The following is a 19755-nucleotide window of genomic DNA, read 5'->3' as shown; positions in this document are numbered from 1 at the left end:
AGGTTCCTTGCACTTTCCCAACTCCATCCATTCATGCTAAGTGCTGTAAGTGATACAAAGATAACTCAGACATAGTTCTTACTCTCAAGGATTTTATTATCTATAGAGGATGTGTGTGAGTGAAGGCAAATAGAGGGCAACATGTGACAAGTAACACAGAAATAGTACCAAGGGCTGTCAGAGTTTAGATAAAGAGGAGATTGCTTCCCAATGGGGTCATTAAAGAAGGCTTCAGGGAAAATGTGGCATTGGAAATTGGCCTTGAAAATGCATTGAATTTTAGCCAGCTAAAATAGGGCACTCCTGCTCAAAGGAACAGTATGCATGAAGTCAGGAAGAGGGGGAAAGCATTGGTGTCTATGAGGAACAATTTACTTGAATCATAGACTATGTTTATTAATGTAAGCTAACATATTTATATAGCACTTTAAGGTTTGCAAAGTACTTTACAAACATTATTTCGTTTGATCCTCACAATCATCCCAGGAGGCAGATATTATTATTATTATTATTATATTATTATTATCATTATCCCCATTTTACACATGAGGAAACTGAAGTTGGAAAAGGTTAAGCGACTTGCCTAGGGTTACACAGTTAATTATTAACCAACAACAACAATAACAACAACAATGGCAGTTAGGGGGCAGCTAGGTGGCGCAGTAGATAGAGCACTGGCCCTGGAGTCAGGAGGACCTGAGTTCAAATCCGGCCTCAGAAACTTAACACTTACTAGCTGTGTGACCCTGGGAAAGTCACTTAACCCCAATTACCCTGCAAAAAAACCCCACAATGGCAGTTAGATGGTACTGTGGATAGAGTGCCAGCCCTGGAGTCAGGAGGACCCAAGTTCAAATCTGGCCTCAGACACTTACTAGCTATGTGACTCTAGGCAAGTCACTTCACCCTGTTTGCCTCAGTTCCTCATCTGTAAAATAATCTGGAGAAGGAAATAGCAATGTATTTCAGTATTTTTGCCAAGAAAACCCCAAATGGGGTCACAGAAAATTGGACACCACCAAAACGACTCAATAACAAAATAATAATAATAATAATAATACATCAACATCATCATCATGGATAATATTTATGTAGCATTCTAAGTTCTGCTAAGTGCTTCCCCAGTATTATTTGATTTGGTCCTTACCGTAACCCTCAGAGGTAGGTGCTATTATTATCTCTTTATATAGGAGGCTGAGAAATGTTAAGTAACCTGATCAGGATCATATAGCTAATGAATATCTGAGGAAAGATTTGAACTCAAATCTTCCTACCGCTAAGTCCCAGACTCTAACTACTTTTCCCTCTAGCTTTAAGCTAGTGGGGAATAGGTCTGGAAAGAGTAATTTGTGGAAAGATAGTTGGGGGGGGCCTTTAATGCCAAACTGAGGACTTAAAATGTTTATACAGTGAGCTATGGGCACATAGTGAAGACATAAACAAGAACAGCATGATTCTCAAAACAATGCTACAAGACTAACGGAGTAGCATCCAGGATAAATTGAAGAAGAGACTCAGGTGTGGAGAAATATTGTGGTCTCATATATAGCAAAATATTTAAAGCAATACTTTTTTGTGGTAGCCAAAACTAGAAACAGAGTAGGTGTTCATTGTTGGGGAATGGCTGAACAAATTGTGATATATTAATATAATGAATTATTGTTGTAACATAAGAAAGTAATGTAAGAAATTCAGAGATGTGGGAAGATTTGTATAACCTGATGCGGAGTACAGTAAGCAGAACTAAGCAAACAGTAAACACAAATAGAGCAATAACATCAAGGAAAATAAGACTAAAAACCTAAGAACTTGGTTCATTGAGGTAACATGCTTGACTCCAGAGGACTAAGCCTTTTCAGTACAAAATAAGCCATGACTTGGCAGACATAGGATGGTAGTTTGTTTGGTTTAACTATTTTATCTTGTTACAAAGTGTGCAGGGGAAGCCAGGGAAGGAGAAGGGAAATATTATTAAGAACATAAGATGATTTTTTAAAAAAAGAACTATTAATAATATATTTATTTAATGGACATAAGTTTTACATTTTAATACATAAGATTCAATGGATCAATTTTATTCCTAAAACCCAGAATTTGCTAAAGGAAATGCAGAAGTAATTCTATAAAATATGTGTGAAGTTATTTACATTTAATGTTACATATTAAGTATTCCGTCCAGCTGAACAATTAAGCCTGTTTTTTTCCTAAATATTAAAGAATCAAGGGGCAGCTAGGTGGCACAGTGGATAGAGCACCAGCCCTGGATTCAGGAGGACCTGAGTTCAAATCCGACCTCAGACACTTAACGCTTACTAGCTGTGTGACCCTGGGCAAGTCACCAAAAAAAAAAAAGATTAAAGAATCAAATTTTAAGATATTATGGTTTTAAAAGGTAATTGTAATAGTTCTTCAAAGTATTAAGGATGTAAATTCAAGTAGGAACAATGTAAGTAGAAAGGAAGGACAGATATAAAAGATGCAGCAAAGGAAAAAAATCAATTTAATAATCAGCTGATTGGATATTAGTGGCAAGAGTGAAGGTGAATTCAAAAAGAATTCCCTGGTTTCAGGTCATTCAGATAATAAAGGTGCCCTTCACATAAATAACAAAGATAGGAGAAAAACTGGTTTGGGAGGAAAAATTAGTATGAGTGGGATATTCTGACAGAGAAATCTAGCATGTAATTGGAAATATGGGGATTGAGCTCAATCCTGAGCTAGGGATACACACACACACACACACACACACACACATATACACATATAAATGGGAGTAATCCCCATTAAAGTGTTTATTGAAGCTATAGAAATTAATAAAATTAATTAAAATTAATAAAATTTCTGATAATAATAGCATTTATATAGCACTTTAAAATTTGCCAAGCACTTCATCTCCCTCTTCCTTAGCTATGAAAATCCTACCTATCTCTGTGTCCCCAGGCATTGTTTGTGATGCATCTGCAATATGTCACAGCACCAAAGCACTGGCTTCTGGATAAATTAACAGGAGTTTTGGCTCCAAAATTATCTGTGGACCCTTGGACAAGTAGAAAGAGTGCCTCCTACTTATCTTCTTGTTTAGATAGAAACTCAAGTTCATGCTATAAAAGTTGAAGCTAAGAAGACCACAAGATCTGCACTGCCATTAGATAATTAACATTTATAGAACATTGTAAGCTTTGCAAAGCATTTTACATCTTATCTGATCCATGCAACAGCCCTGTGAAGTAGGTGCCATTATTATCCCCGTTTTACAAATATAGAAACTGAGAGCAAGAGAAGTTGTTGTCTACAGTCACATAGGTAGGAGGTGTTTGATTCAGGATTCGAACTCAGGGCTTCCTGACTCCAAACCCAGCACTTCAGCAACTCTGGCACTTAATTTGCCTGCCTTTCTGGCTCTCAGGAGCACTGAGAAGTCAGGTGAACGTTTCTATCTTTTGTGTGTGACATAGAGAGCTCCTTTGCTATTCATAGTTCACAACTGAAGAGGCAAAATATAAGTTGTGCAAAAGGAAAAAGATCTTTGATAGTGCAGGAGGCAGCTGCTGTTGTTTGTCTTTCATTCTTGAAGAGGACCATGACAGATGTCATGACTTGCACTGAATTGGATTTAAGTGAGGAAGGGCTGTGCAAAGTCACCAGCCTCACTCTCTCCTCCAGAGCCACCTGGGTCCAGTGGCAAGATACATCATCAGGATGACTGGAGATATCCCAGGATGTTTAAGGCCAACAGGGTTAAGTGACTTGCTCAGGGTCACATAGCTAGTAAGTATCTGAGGTAAGATTTGAACTCAGATTCTCTCAAATTCAGATCCAGTGCTCTATCCACTGCACCACCTAGCTGCCCTGCAAGAGGCAACACCCATATAAAGATTCACAGTGCTTGTGCTGTTCAGATCCTCTCAAAGAGAATGATGCCATCCAGATATATTTAGAGCAGAATCAAAACTTATCACTGGTAAGCTCTATGGTGACTCTATAGTGACTAACTTAGATTGAATTGGTGCAGTCATCAATAGAGAAAAACATCCTGGCTCTTTTGATGTTCTCCATGTGGAGGATGTCAATGAGGGGGCCTCCTGAGTATGGAAACTGACTCTACCACTGCAGACTGGCACTTTCTCTGCAGCTCATAGTCTTATATGGACTTGAACCCAGGTCTTCCTAGTTTCAAGAACAACTTGGTATTGACTAGGCCTTGATACTTTTCTTGCATGTTATATACAGGAAACTGTGATTACATCAGTATGATGAACTCCTGTTTTGCACACTCCCTCCAAAAATGCAGATAACAAGCCCAATAAGTCAACCAGCACTTACTAAGTACTTACTATAAGCCAGGCATTGTACTAAGCACAGAGGATACAAAGGAAGGCAAAAACAGTTGCTCCCCTCAAGGAGTTCACATTCTAATGGAGGAGACAGCATACAAATAACTAAATCCATAAAAATATATAAGCAGAATAAAAGGAAGGAAATCTCAGAGTGAAAGGTACTTGTACCTTGGGGAACCAGAAGAGGACTTTTATATAAGATGGGATTTGAATTGAGGATTAAAAGAAACCAGGGAAGCTAAGAGGTAGAGGTTAAGAGGAAGAGCATTCCTGTTTTGGGAGGAACCATAGAAAGGCATGGACACAGAAGATGGAACATCATGTGTGAGAAGCAGCAAGAAATGGGCCAGTGTGTACCAGTTGGGTGACCCTGGACAAGTCACTTAACCCTCATTGCCCTACCAAAAAAAAAAAAAAAAAAGAAAAGAAATAGGCCAGTGTGTATCTGGATCATACAGGAAAGTTTTAAGTTGTGAATGAATACCAAATAGTGCATCTTATCATGGATGCTGGAGATAATAGGGAGCTGCTAGAATTTATTAAGTAGGAAGAATAACATGGTCAGACCTGCACTTTAGGAAAATCACCTTAGCAGCTGAATGGAGAATGAAATGGAATGGGGAGAGTCTTGAGACATGTCAATCAGAAGGTTATTACAGTAGTTCATGTGAGAGATGTGATTTGATGTGATGTCATGGGGTGGGGAGAGATGGAGAAAGACAGGGGAACAGAGAGACAGATGGAAGGAGAGAGGAAAGACAGGAAGGAGCGGGGCAGCTAGATGGCGCAGTGGATAGAGCACTGGCCCTGGATTCAGGAGGACCCGAGTTCAAATCCAGCCTCAGATACTTAACACTTATAGCTGTGTGACCCTGGGCAAGTCACTTAACCCCAATGGCCTCACCAAAAGAAAAAAAAAAGACAGGAAGGAGGGTGAGAGAGAGGAAAGAAGAAGACAAGAAGACATTCTCAAGGTGAGAGATGAAAGGGGCCTGAATTAGAGAGGCAGCTGTATGGGTGGAAAGAAATACAGATAGATAGATAAAAAGATGGACAGACAGATAGACAGAGATATATATGAAATATTATGAAAGTAGAAATAATGAGGTTTGACAACAAATCAGATACATAGAATTAGTGAGAATGAGGAATGAAGCATGATACTGAAGGATTATGACCCTGGGCACCAGGAACTTGTACTCTGGAAGATCTGAGTTCAAATCCTGCCACAGATGCTTAATAGCTGTGTAGTCAATTAGCCTCTCTGTGCCTCAGTTTCCTCATCTATACCTCCTAAAGTTATTGTGAGGAGCAAATAAATTAAGATTTTTGAAGGGCTTCATAAACATTAAAGTGTTATATGAATGCAAGTTAGTATTATTATAGGCAAACAGTTGTCAAATCATATCAATTCTATCTCCTCAATGTCTCTGTCCCTTCCCTCTACTGACATATCCACAACTCTATTTATTCTTGCTAAATGAAGGACGTTTCCAAGAGCAAGAAAAAAGTAAGGAAATTAAGGACACAACGTTGGGCAACATCTCTCACTTAAATTATTACCATAGCCTTCTGATCGGCTTCCCTCAGAAATTAGCAAATGCTATAACTCAAAGCTTAATTTATTGCGGGATTTTTTAAACCATCGGAACTTACAAAAGTTATGGAGAAAATATTAACAATGCAAATTAAATTTAAAAGTGTGTGGGGCAACTAGATGGTACAGTGGATAAAGCAGTGGTCCTGGATTCAGGAGGATCTAAGTTCAAATCTGGCCTCGGACACTAGCTGTGTGACCCTGGGCAAGTCACTTAACCTTCATTGCCCCACCCCACCAAAAAAAAATTTAAAGTGTGTTGTTCATGGTGGGGAGCCAGTTGTTAAACATTTTCTAGCACACCCTTGGTCTCAAGTGATGTAATGTGCGTAAAGCATTCAGCAAACTTTATACCTATATATGTGCCATTAGTATATTGAATGAAAATAACAGATTATGGGGCAGCTAGATGGCGCAGTGGATAGAGCACCGGCCCTGGAGTCAGGAGTACCTGAATTCAAATCCGGTCTCAGACACTTTACACTTACTAGCTGTGTGACCCTGGGCAGGTCACTTAACCCCAATTGCCTCACCAAAAAAAATAAAATAAAAAATTACTGGGATGGGGAATTCAGCAGAATGAGGGAAGATTTACATGAATTGATGCAGAGTGAATTAAACAGAACAAAGAACAATCTGAAAGCATTGATTAAACACTTAATGAATGCCAGGAGCTGTGCTAAGTGCTGCGAATTCAAGTATGAAGAACGCAACAAATATTACACTCCAGGAACTGACATTCTCAAGCAAATGGACAGGTAGCTAAAAGGAATTTTAATTCTGAGTTATTGGAGGTTACAGAGAAGAGATGAGAAAATTTGCCTCCTCCCTGATGGCAGAGAGATGGGGGACTACTAGGACCAAATACTGTATTCATTGTCTGGCTGGGATGTGTTTAGTTAATTACTTTTCTGGGTCACAAGAGAGGATTCAATCTGAATGGGAAACACAGGCCAGTTAAAGACAAAAGATGCCATTAAAATCTTTTTTTTTTTTTTTAAAGGATTGAGGAATCGGTGAACAGTAGCGAATGCCGCAAGCATCTGGAGGGAGAAAAGCTTGGATCAGATCACTTCTTGGAAGCAAACGCAGACTGATAAATGATCTGATCTTTGGTTGTTAGGAAGTCATACTGAGGGCCTTTATTAGGGTGGTTAGGGCTGAAGCCCAGTGGATATCATGGTCGCTATAACACTTGTCAAATCACCACTATCTCTTGTTGTTGACATGGGCACACAGATAGATTGGTCTGACCTGACTTCAAATATTTAAAACATACACTTGTAGAGTAGCACTGAAAAAAAGGTGTCATTTTAGCTATATTTTAAGAGTTTTTTTCTTCTTTTTATTTCTATTTCTTGAGAGTCCCAGCAAAGGTGATACATAGAAATAGGCAGTGCTGAGAAAAATTTTGGGGAGTGGGGAGGAAAGTAAAACAAACAGGGTTTCTGTGGGCTTTCCATACACCTGCCCATCCCCAGTCAAAACTCAATGTCACCTTTCATCTCAGGTGACAAGGCAGCTTCTGTCGGAGGTGGTGGATCGAATCCCCTTATCTGTGCCAACATTCTTACAGGGCGATTTCTTCCTCCTTCCCCATTCTACCTTCTCTCTTTCGTCATCTGCTTTGCACCTGCTGTCCAGGGCAACATCTCATGTGTCAGGCTAGCTTTTTCTTCAGTACATGTATGCCATTCCTTGAGCTTTAGGAGGGAGGGACATTTGTTGGAAGGCTTCTAGCTTCCTTCACTGTAACTATTCTATCTATGTATTTATGTGACTGATACTAGGATATGTTCAAACACTGTTTTCCTGCAGTAAAACAGAAGCTTTGAAGCATATTTTGATGCTCTGTGTCTTTGCACCGTTATTTCCTAACAAACTTTAACTCCCATTGAAGCCTTATTTGAAATAAAAAAAGTGAAGCAAAAAATATGCAACATTATATACTCATCGGTTCCCTCTCTCTCCCCTGAGATGTTGGAAGTCGTTTTTAAAAGTGTATTTTAGGGGGGCAGCTAGGTGGCACAGTGGGTAGAGCACCGGCCTTGGATTCAGGAGGACCTGAGTTCAAATCCAGCCTCAGACACATAACACTTACTAGCTGTGTGACCCTGGGTAAGTCACTTGACCCCAATTGTCTCACTCCTCCCCCAAAAGTGTATTTTAGGGACAGCTAGGTGGCTCAGTGGATGAAGCACCGGCCCTGGATTCAGGAGGACCTGAGTTCAAATCTGGTTTCAGGCACTTGACACTTACTAGCTGTGTGACCCTGGGCAAGTCACTTAACCCTCATTGCCCTGCCAAAAAAAGTGTATTTAAAAGTTATTAGTTATTTGAAATGCTCTCATATTTAATTAACCATATAATTATAGCTAATTGGCATCTCAGAGTTAATTTAGTCCAACCTCCTCATTTTACATAAGGGGAAACAGGCTCAGAGTAAACTATGGCTCATGGTTACAGATCTAGTTAAATTGGAGAGCCAGTGTTTGAACTAAGATACTTCAAACTGAGTGCTCTGTTCACTTTACCTTGTTACTGATGGCAAAGGGAGGATTTTTCTACTCTGGTCATGAAGATGGAGGAGTCTGGAGCTAGACTGTCTTTGGGATATTAGTGCTTAGTAGAGAATGACATTCCTTTCTGGTAGAGGAGTGCTAGAGACAAGTGTCAACACTCTGTCTTTTCCTTAGCATTTCAAGGAAGTATCTAATATAATAAAGGTCAATCACTTACTTGCAACCTCAAGCAGTAACACTAAGCTTTTCCTGAGGATCCCTGCCAGGGAGTTGTTTTTTTCACTCATATTTTCTTCTTTCCTTCCTTCCTTCCTTCCTTCCTTCCTTCCTTCCTTCCTTCCTTCCTTCCTTCCTTCCTTCCTTCCTTCTTTCTTTCCTTCTTTCTTTCCTTCCTTTCTTCCTTCTTTCTTCTTTCTTTCCTTCTTTCTTTCCTTTCTTTCTTTCTTTCTTTCTTTCTTTCTTTCTTTCTTTCTTTCTTTCTTTCTTTCTTTCTTTCTTTCTTTCTTTCTTTCTTTCTTTCTTTCTTTCTTTCTTTCTTTCTTTCTTTCTTTCTTTCTTTCTTTCTTTCCTTTCTTTCTTTCCTTTCTTTCCTTCTTTCCTTCTTTCTTTCTTTCTTTCTTTCTTTCTTTCTTTCTTTCTTTCTTTCTTTCTTTCTTTCTTTCTTTCTTTCTTTCCTTCCTTCCTTCCTTCCTTCCTTCCTTCCTTCCTTCCTTCCTTCCTTCCTTCCTTTTGGTTAGGCAATTGGGGTTAAGTGACTTGCCACACAGTTCCACTTGCCACACAGTGTGTGACACTGGTTACACAGCCAGTAACTGTTAAGCAACTGAGGCCAGATTTGAAATCTGGTCTTCCTGAATCCAGGGCTGGTGCTCTATCCACTGTGCCATCTAGCTGCCCCTCATATTTTCTTAATGCCAAAAATCTAGAAAGATAGAAGACTGAATGGCATTATTCTTTCTTACTTGAAATTTATTTCCTTTTGTGCATATTATCTTCTCTCAGTTTTGAGCCATAAATACATTTTTTTATTCCCCTAATTTGTCTCACCTGAGAGTTTCCCCTTATTCTCTAACACTGTCATAGTTTTCCAAAGCAAGAACCACAGTACAGGTATGGAGAAACATGGATGGATGCTCTCAAAGTTAGAAATCATTAAATATCATCTCTTTTTTACTCAGGCTCTACAGAAGGGCCACTGTGGTACACAGGAAGCAGTTTCGTAGGTACCAGTTTGCTCTATCAGCAATAGGAATGATCTAAGCCAAGCAGTCCCATCTAATGACCCCAGTTTGAGTGGAAAAACAATTGCCCTGGAAGAAGTTAACTTCAGTGCAAGTAAATACATTGTTAGAAATCTATACATTCTTGCTCACCCCACTGATGTAAACAAACTTGTTAATTATTATAGATTATATACCCCTTGAGTTTTTATGCCTTTGCACCTTTGCTCATGTCATTCTATCCCAGTTCTCTTTACTGTGACATTAGGTAAATCACTAAACTCTCCAGGTCTCATTTTCCTCATCTGCAAAATGAGGGGGTTTGAATAGATGCTATCTAAGGTTCTTGCTAGTTCTGAACCTATGAGAAGCCTTTCATTCAACTGCAATGTCATCTTTGCCAGTCCAGATCCAACCTATTCCACCAGACTGGACTCATATCTAACCTCCATCAGACCTTCCTTGAACATCGTAGCCTAAAATAACTTTCCTTCCTTTCTTGGGTTAATTTTGTATTTGTTTGGTATATGTTCTGTATATACTTATGCACATATATGTTTTCTTCCCCAATAGAATATACTAAGAGGAAGGATTGTCCCTTTCTTTATATTTGTGCCCCCAATGCCTAGCACAGAATCTATCACATAGAAAGTACTTCAAGAATACTTGTTGATTAAAATAATGCCACTTGCCTCTGAGTGACAGTGGTAGTTATGGTCTTAACAATTTCTTTTTTTTTTTTGGTGGGGGCAATGAGGATTAAGTGACTTGCCTAGGGTCACACAGCTAGTAAGTGTCAAATGTCTGAGGTCAGATTTGAACTCAGGTCCTCCTGAATCCAGGGCCAGTGCTTTATCCACTGCGCCACCTAGCTGCCCCTGGTATTAACAGTTTCTCTGGCAAATGATCATATACAACTTGTAACTTCTGTTGTCTTGACCTCATATAAATCTTTTAGTGTTATTTAACTGTTGCCAACTCTAGTCTTTTTGTTTTGTCTCTCTGTCTAGACTAGTCTTATAAGAGAGTATCTTAGAGGTCTTTGCATTTCTTTGTAGAGAGTTTCTACATAGATTTTTCAATATATATATTACTTAATTTGATTTGAAAAGAATAGTTGAATTTCTCTCTAAGCACTGTGGCTAGCTTTGCAGCACTATCTATGAGTTCCCCGACCTTTCACTGCATTTTGTTCCCCTACTATTTAACATCCTCAATGTTGTACTTCAGATATTTAGACATTTATGATTTTGGTATTCTTTCCATCTATCCATAAAGCCATCCCTTCATGCCTTGGTCAACTATTTAATGAATGTCTGTGGCTAAAACAATTCATCCCCTCCAAACTTAGCTAGGTTGGTCCTTGGAAGACAGCATGGAGCTGGCATACATGCCAACACCCAAAGTCTTTTCAGCTTGGGGTATCCTGGCGCAGATTGCAATTCAGTTGAAGAACCTTCAAAGGTACCAGTATTTAAGAACCCATGGTCCCTTCCCTGTGGAGATGAGACACCGAAGTAGGACTTAAGTAAAGATGATCTTTATAACTAGAGCAAAAGCCAGGTTTGCAACAAATGTATTTGATCTGTCAGAGAGTTGAGTTTTCTGATTTGAAAGGTATACGTGATACTCTCTAACAGATTTGGCAAAAATCTATGTTGACATACTAATGGTGGAAGAGCTTTAGACAGTAATTCAGTGGGAATAGAACTGAGTCTAATTTAGCTGTGATGGAAATGAAACATGAAAATTATGGCAAAGTAGGTCTTCGTTTTGAGTCATGCAACAAAACTAGGGGAAGTATCAATGCTTCTCTCATATTTCACATAATTGGACTTGTGGATTCTAACATGCCGTACTTGTCAGCTGTCTGACATTATTTGCATATTTTGTAAGACCAAGTAAGTCATTTTTTCTAAGGCATTTAACCCTGGTCCTGAGAGATGTGATGGATGGTTGAATCTCTCTCTCTTCCCCTCCCTCATACTCCCTTCATACCCAATCTGTCTAATCTCAGTATGTAGTGATTAGAGCCACTAACCCCTGATGGTTGTTTGGCAACTGAAGTCGGATCAGTGCTTCCATGTGGAAAAGGGTACATGGGAAAAAGCCAATGGCCTTTGTTGGAGAACCACAGGGGGCATGGAACTGACCCAACACATAGATGGACAGGAATGGACTCTTCCAAGTCATCATAAGACAGATTGTCAGTCTGTCAGCTTTCATTTAGAAGCATTAGATGCAACAATGAAAAATGTTCTGTGCTTAGAGTCCCTGGATCTATTTACCAATTCTGGATACTTCAGGATTGTAGAAAGAGGGAAAAAATAAAATAAAAAAATGTTCAACATGCCAGGTTTGCAAATAAAAGAATGAATAAAAAACATTTATTAGGCACTTAGTATGTATCATACATTTGTGCATGGACATATACTGGATGTATAAATACAAAGAGAAAGACAGTTCCTGTTCTCAAGGAGCTTATGTACAAGGGAGTAGTAGCCATGGAGTATGAGCAGATAGATGGTTCAGTGGATAAGAGAGCCGGGCCTGGAGTCAGGAAGATCTGAATTAAAATCCTATGTCAGATACTAGCTGTGTGACCCTGGGCAAGTCACTTAATCTCTGTTTGCCTTAATCCATTGGAGAAGAAAATGACAAATATGGCCCAAGGGTCACAAAGAGTAGGACACTACTGAGCAACAACAAGCCATAGAGTGAGGTTTTGGATCGGTGTTGGTGAGGTTGGTGAGTGGAGTTCCATTGATTGACATATACTTTCCAGGAATGATAATTATGATATAATTATTCTTTCCCAAAATAGATATGGCAGTAGGGAGGGCCAGAGGCATAGAAAAGGTACACAGACCATGGCATGGCATGAAGAAGGCTGGAGAACCAATCTCAACCCGAGAAAGAATACTGTTAGTATGCCTGCAATTAATAGCTGTGGTATAGAGGTGTCTTCAGTACATTTTAATTCATTAGGCAACTGATGGTACTATGTATCATTTCAAGATAATCCATCAAGACTCTCTCCTTCATATCTGCTCTTGTTGTGATATGAGAACAGGAACCCTAGTCATTTGCAGGGAATGAATCTCATTGAAAATCAGAAAATGGAAGGGCCCTTAGAAGTCATCTTGAGAGGCAGTGGATAGAGTGGTGGATGGGGAATCATGGGTAGGATTTGAATTCAAATATCAGCACTGCCATTAACTATTACCTTGAACAAGTGACTTTATCTCCTTAGGATTCAATTTCTTCCTCTGTATAATGAGAGGATTAGTTTAGGTGACTTCTAAGGTCATCTTCTGGCTCTAAATCTATGATATTATGATTCTATGACTTAGTATGATTCCTTCTGCCCTCCCCATTTTGCCTCTGAGGAAACTTAGGTCAAGAAGGAATTAAAAGACTTGGCCAAGGTTGCATAGCCGATGAACAGAAACAGGAATAAAATTCGATCATTTACCTTGCAGTCCAGGACTTTTTCTACTATATCACATTGATGACCAACATTAGGATAATAGGATTATGGATCAATAGTTGGAAAGGACCATAGAGGTCAACCCAATCATTTTACAATTTAGGAAACTGAGTTTTATAGAGGAAAGTGACTTGCTTAAAGTCACTCAGCTAAGAAATGGCAGAGCCATGATCTGAATCTATGTTCTCTGCCTTCCAAACTAGCATTCCATTACCTACACCAGAACAACATTTCGAGCAACTTGAGTAAACATAATTAAGTTTAGTTTATTTTCTCCTTCAGTAGCCTCAGGGCCATTACCCAAACTGTACCTCAACCTCATATGCAGACTCCACTGACAGCATATGAAATCCATTCTCTGTTTCCCAGGATAGAGCAAAAGTCTCTTATTAGAGGCACAGTGCACAGCCCATGCATTAATATCAGGCCAAGGTGGTTGTTACTTTTAGAAGGAAACTACTTCTTGCCTGCTCTTAGGAGGCTGGTGTTAGAGGACATATAAATGAGGATATTAAATAAGCTTATTTCTGAATATTTGCTATTCCTTTTTTTTTTTAAAGAGAATGAAAAACTTTGAGGTCAATTATCTGGTGAAAAGTTCACGATTCAGGTAACGGTGACTTTAGGGACTTCCCTTTTCTTCCTGAACTTAACTATTAAATTTTATAAGACAAACAGTTACAAGGAAAAGGACCAATCTATGTGGTGGATTTTCCTGATTTCAGGAACATTTTAAATAAGGCAATGTTTTATATTTTTCAGAGAGGTTGGCTCCAAGTGTTTTGAATTATATTGTTGTTGATAAAATGCTATAATAAATTTAATAGACCACACTTTGCCTTCAAGATTATCACCCCCTTGCTACTTTACAAATACTAAGTTATGCCAAAAATGATATTATTTTAAAGAACAATAGAGCCATAATGGAAGAGAGGAAAACACCTAGGGTTTAATGAATATATAGGAAAAACCCACTACAGTATTCTACCTAATGGTGAATTCTTCTGCATATCCCTAAGACCCCCCCGCCCCCGCCAAATCCTCACCCCTTCACCAAGCATTCTATAATTTAACATAGTTGTTAGATACAATGTTTTAAGTATGACCTTGTTTTGAATTCACTAGAGAAAGATCAAAATAACTCTTGATATTCAGTAGTGTATACATCCATGTGAATGTTACCCAAAATATTTCAAATTAAGAGGATCAAATGCAGGAAAATGAGACACATGTATTTGGTATTCCCACCATTGGGCTTTCAAAGGCTTTCTCTTGGGTTACATTTGTTTGTTTGGTGGAAATAGGTTTGGATCACAACACCACTAAAATGGTTATAATTTAGAAAAGTATTTGAGCCTAGAGGCTGTAGGATCCTGAGGCAGTCTTAACTTGGGAGATTTCAATATTTCTCTCTTCCTTACCTTCAATGAAGACTTCAGCAGATGTTGTGTCTGAACCACTAGGATTTGTCGCCAGGCAAGAGTAACGTCCTGTGTCGTCCTCAAAAGCCTCTGCAATGACTAGGGTATGGAGACCTCCGCTTTCACACTGAATCTGGATGTCTGGGGAGTTCTGCAGCTCTTTTCCTTCACAGAACCATCTGTAGGTCATATGGAATATGAGGGACAGAGCAGAAAGGAATGGTTATGTTTAAAACAAAGTACAAGTGAAAGTCCAGATGCCATGTGATGATACTAGTTTGATATAAAACTACATCGATATGACCAATGAGAATATTAGTTTTGGACTTTACTCTTGTGTAATTGGGTCTTTTCCAGGAAAAATGTATGCAGATTTCAGCCCCCCCTCCCGAAAACACCTTTTCTTGTAGACTTCATTTGTCAATCAATCTCAATTTAAAAATAAGGAATGGCAAACTCCTTAAACAACTCAGTCTTACACAATATGAACAAAAATTTAAAATGCTTTGAAAAAAAAAGAATTGGGCTCTACCAATACATATCTCATATTCTTATCATTAGGAAAAAACCAAATAAAAACCTCCTAACCTAATTACAATTTAATCAACTAAATAAATCAAAATCATTAGGGGGAAACTAGTGGTAATCTTAGCATTCCCTTTCAAAATTCAGTCTATGGTATTTTCTACCAATCCTGAGCTATACAATCAGCTTAGAAATACCAGATGTAATTTCTTCCACATTTCTTTCTTTTAAAAAGTTTCTAGTAGGCTACATGGCCTTGGAGACTTTATATAGACACAGAGGCTAAGTTGTAATTCACTCTTACTGGTCAGCTCTTTTCCTTTCTCAAACAACCAGGAGCCTGGTGGGGCTGGCTCTCAAGGGCCTCAGGTTGTGTGTGTGTTTTTAAATACAGACACCTCTCTCCCCCCTTCCTCCCTCCCTCTCTCCCCCTTCTCTCCTTTCTCTTCTCCTCTCCCCTATCCTTCCACAATCCTCAACTCTCTTCTCTTTTTCCTTCACTTTATATAACAAAAAGTGGAATTGTGACCCTAAAATTTTGCCAAGTCTGATTTATTTTAAGAGAAATATGTAGGAATTTGCCACTTGACACAAATGGAAGAGCTGAAGTCCCTTTTGACAACATTGTCCATTTAGCCCCTAACCACTTCTTAGAGATTTTTCCTGAGCTTAATCTTCCACAGAATTCTTTGGTCTTGGAATCCTTTCCTGGAAATTCAGCACTTAGGATGGAATCTGTAGCCTTCCCTACATTCAGAGAAGTGTAACACAAGTACACTGTCTGCATTAAAGTAATAATAGAGTATTCTTAATAATAACAATAGCAACAAAGCAAAGGAACTTGTTGATATGGTACTTCTATTTTGGCAGAAACTTTACAGAGACAATCTTAGAGATGAATATTTGCTTTTGATAGAAGAGCAAGATGAAACTAAGTTATTATCCTTTTAATCATCCAGAGCGAGTTATCATCCTTTTAATAACTAGAAGATTTGATATATACTAGTTGCAGATCTTGTGAAACTTATGTTTTGATGTCAACTTAGAAAACTGTACTTCCAGATTTCAAGGTCCAATTCAAGTTGTCTTTCTTCCAATCCCGTATTATTTTCTCTGCCCTTTCCTTTCCATTCCCACTGCTACCATCCTAATCCAGCCCTCATTACCTCATGCTTGGACTATTACAACAGATTTCCAACTGATCCCTCTGCTTTCCATCTTGCCCAATCCATCCTACACACTAAATGTCAGAATAATCTGCCTAAAATATGCTCTCACACATATCACTCTCCTGCTCAAAAGCTTCCAATGGCTCCCCACTGGCTTTAGAATAAATCCTAACTCTTTACTTTGGCCTTCAAAGACTTCCAAAGTCTGGCCCCAATCTAACCTCTCTCCCTGACAGGTATATTCTGCTCTGATCTACTCATTGTCCTTTAAATATTCCACGTGATTGCACACATCTCTGGAATGCCGTTCCTTTCCTCTCCACTTATATAAATCCTACCAGTCTTTCAAGGTACAGGAAAACTCAACCAGTGAACCTTTCTTCTCCCCCAACAAGGTCAGAGTTTTCTTTCTTTTCTCCAAAGTCCTAAAGCAGGTATAGATTTGCTACTCAAACATTTGTGTGGTAATTAGCATACCTTCATATATTTATATATAAATACTGCTTCTGACAACAGATTGTAGACTTCTGGGCGGGGGACAGGAATAATATTTTATACTTCTTTGTATTACCAATAACTAGAACATAGGGCTAACTTTAATTTTCTTTGATCTTGTTGATAATGACAATGATGATCATCTCAACTCAGAATTTATAGGATGCACAGTTTCTATCACCCCTTTGGAAATGATTTTTTTTTTGTTTTTTTTTAGTGAGGCAGTTGGGTGACTTGCCCAGGGTCACACAGCTAGTAAGTGTTAAGTGTCTGAGGCCGGATTTGAACTCAGGTACTCCTGAATCCAGGGCTAGTGCTCTATCCACCGCACCACCTAGCTGCCCCCGGCAATGATTTTTTGACATTTATTTTCATCGACTATAACACTAGTGATGTCCTGTGATTTAACTCTTGCATTGTTACATAATGTTTCATGGGCTTATGACAGGTGTTCCCAGCTATATTATATTTTTCCTGAAGTTATTAACTTGTGATTAGGAAATTATTAAACTTCTTTGAACTTCCCTTCATAGAATGTAAGCTCTTTGACTGCAGGAATTTTGCTATCTGTTTTTGTCTTTGTATCCCCAGGCCTTAGTGCCTGTCACACAACAAGCATTTAAGAAAAGTCCATGGAATGAATAAAGGAATGAAGGAATGAATGAATGAACAAATGAATGAATCAAAGGGAAAGACTGTCTTACACTTCTTTGTTTCTTCCACAGTCCCTAGCATAGTGGTGTGTATGAGACAACTAATATTCCTTGTTTGCTTGATACTTATCACAAGGAAATCAGCTATCCTAATAGTATTTCAAGGTGTCCAACCTTTGTGGTTTTAATGAATTAGGACTATTACCACCTGAGTAATGAAAAAACTTAAGAAAAAGAGAGGGAAAATGTAAGGTAGCAGGTACAGTGTTGGACTTGAAGTTAAGAATCACCACATTTGAATCCCACCTCCAATATTCACTAGCTCTGTGAACCTCCAACAAGTTCCTGAACCTGAGTTTCTTCCTCCATAGAATGGAGATAATAGCACCTGTAGCTCTCAGTTCCCAGGGTTGTTGTGAGACTCAAATCAAATAAGACAAGTAAAACACCTTTTACAGCTCAAAGCACTTTATAAATGTTAGCTATTATTAGTCAGTCGGTCAGTAACCATTTATTAAGTGTCAGACACTGTGCTAAATGCTGGGGCAAAAGCACAAGTCCTCCCCTCATGTAACTTCCAGTCTAATGGGGGAGACAACATACAAGCAATTAGGTGCAAATAAGCAACAGAGAGGACAAATTAGAGATAATCTCAGAGGCAGGGAGCACTAGCATTAAGGGAAATCAAGAAAGGCTTCTTGTAGGAAGTGGGATTTGAAAATTATTTAAAATTTTTTTTAAAAAGTGGGATTTTCATTGGGATTTGAAGGAAGCCAAAGAAGCCATGAGGAGAAGATCAGGAGGGAGACTATTTTAGGTAAAGAGGACAGTCAATGAAAATGCCTTGAGCCTGGAGATGGAGCAGCAAGGAGGCCAGTGTCCCTAGATTATAGAGGAGGGGAGTGTGTGTGTGTGTGTGTGTATGTGTAGGGCTTGTAGGGGAAGGGGAATGTAAAAGGTGAGTAGATTGTTTTGTGGGGCAATGATGGTTAAGTGACTTGCCCAGGGTCACACAGCTAGTAAGTGTCAAGTGTCTGAGGCCAGATTTGAACTTGGGTCCTCCTGAATCCAGGGCTGATGCTTTATCCATTGTGCCACATAGCTGTTCCCAAAAGGTGAGTGGATTGAAAAGGTAGGAAGGAATCAGGTTATGGTGGGCTTTAAGAGCTGAACAAAAGATATTATATTTGATATTAGCAGTGTCACATACCTTCTTGGTGTCTTACTTGTGCAACACACATTAAGCATCTGCTATGTACAGAATACAATGCTAGGTCCCATGCAACAAACCAGGCAGTCTCATTTCTGCCCTATGGAGGCTGACAGAGCATAGTCAGGAGAGGCAGCGTGGCTCACAGAATCACAGAGTATAGCTGGAAAGGATCACAGAAGGCTATCATTGAGTCCATTGCCCTCGTGTAAAGATAAGGAAACAGACTCAAGTGAAATGACTTACTCAAGGTCACACAGGCATTTAGTGGTAGAGCTAGGATTATATCTCAAAGGCCTCTAACTCCACAGCAAGTACTCTTTCTATTGTACCTTGTCTGGGCTACCATCTAGGCTATCACTATGTGACCTTTCTTAATCTCCCACTTTCCTTATCTGTGAAATGGGGAGGGGAGATGGCAGAGCAGAGACTAAAGAGCCAGCCTTGGAATAAGGAAGACATGGGTTCATGTCATACCTCTGACACATGCCGGCTTTAGAGCCACAGGCAAGTCACAATCTCCCACTGCCCTGGGCAACTTGTCAAGGTTGTAAATTATAGCTGAGTGGGTGATCTGTATCAGTGAAGGGTGTTTCCACATTGAGAATTTAGACTCACAGATGAAAAAACAGGTTCATAGCCCATACCCTCCAAACAACAACAACAACAACATCTTCTTCTTCATCATCATCATCATCAGCAGCAACAACAACAACAACAACAAGAACAAGAAAGACTACTGCTATTTGTGCTAACTACCTCACAGGGCTGTTTTGAGAAGAATCCCTAAGTTAATTGTGAAGTATCAACATAAAACATAAATTCTTTTTCCATTCCCTAAGCTTTTTCAACAAAGGCAGAGGAAATAAATATTTCTGTGTTTCCATTTACCTCACAATATCTCTGTTAGACAAGTACTAAAGGTATTATTATTCCTCTTTATTAGATGGGGAAACTGAGGTTCAGGGGGGTTGAGTGAATTGCTGAGGATCACTTAGCTAAATATCAGTAGGATTCAAACCTGCTGCTTCTTCATTCCTAGTCCAGTGCCTCAAATAAGCAAAAAGTCATATACCAAGACAGACAAAATTTTTTTATAAAATAATATAAACAAGC

General features: G+C 39.0%; 1 protein-coding gene across 3 annotated transcripts in view; it reads right to left on the bottom strand.

Moving 5' to 3' along the window:
• The window catches only part of PALLD (palladin, cytoskeletal associated protein), a 536515-nt gene that overhangs the window by 311293 nt on the left and 205467 nt on the right, over positions 1–19755 (bottom strand). For all 3 annotated transcript variants that reach the window (XM_043971007.1, XM_043971008.1, XM_043971009.1), the window contains exon 3: positions 14588–14766. In XM_043971007.1, the coding sequence (XP_043826942.1) occupies positions 14588–14766 (179 nt within the window). The remainder of the gene's footprint in view (positions 1–14587; positions 14767–19755) is intronic.

The sequence above is a fragment of the Dromiciops gliroides genome, chromosome 6 (assembly GCF_019393635.1).
Source record: "Dromiciops gliroides isolate mDroGli1 chromosome 6, mDroGli1.pri, whole genome shotgun sequence".
Lineage (NCBI taxonomy): Eukaryota > Metazoa > Chordata > Mammalia > Microbiotheria > Microbiotheriidae > Dromiciops > Dromiciops gliroides.
This window is presented reverse-complemented; position numbering and strand designations above follow the sequence as displayed.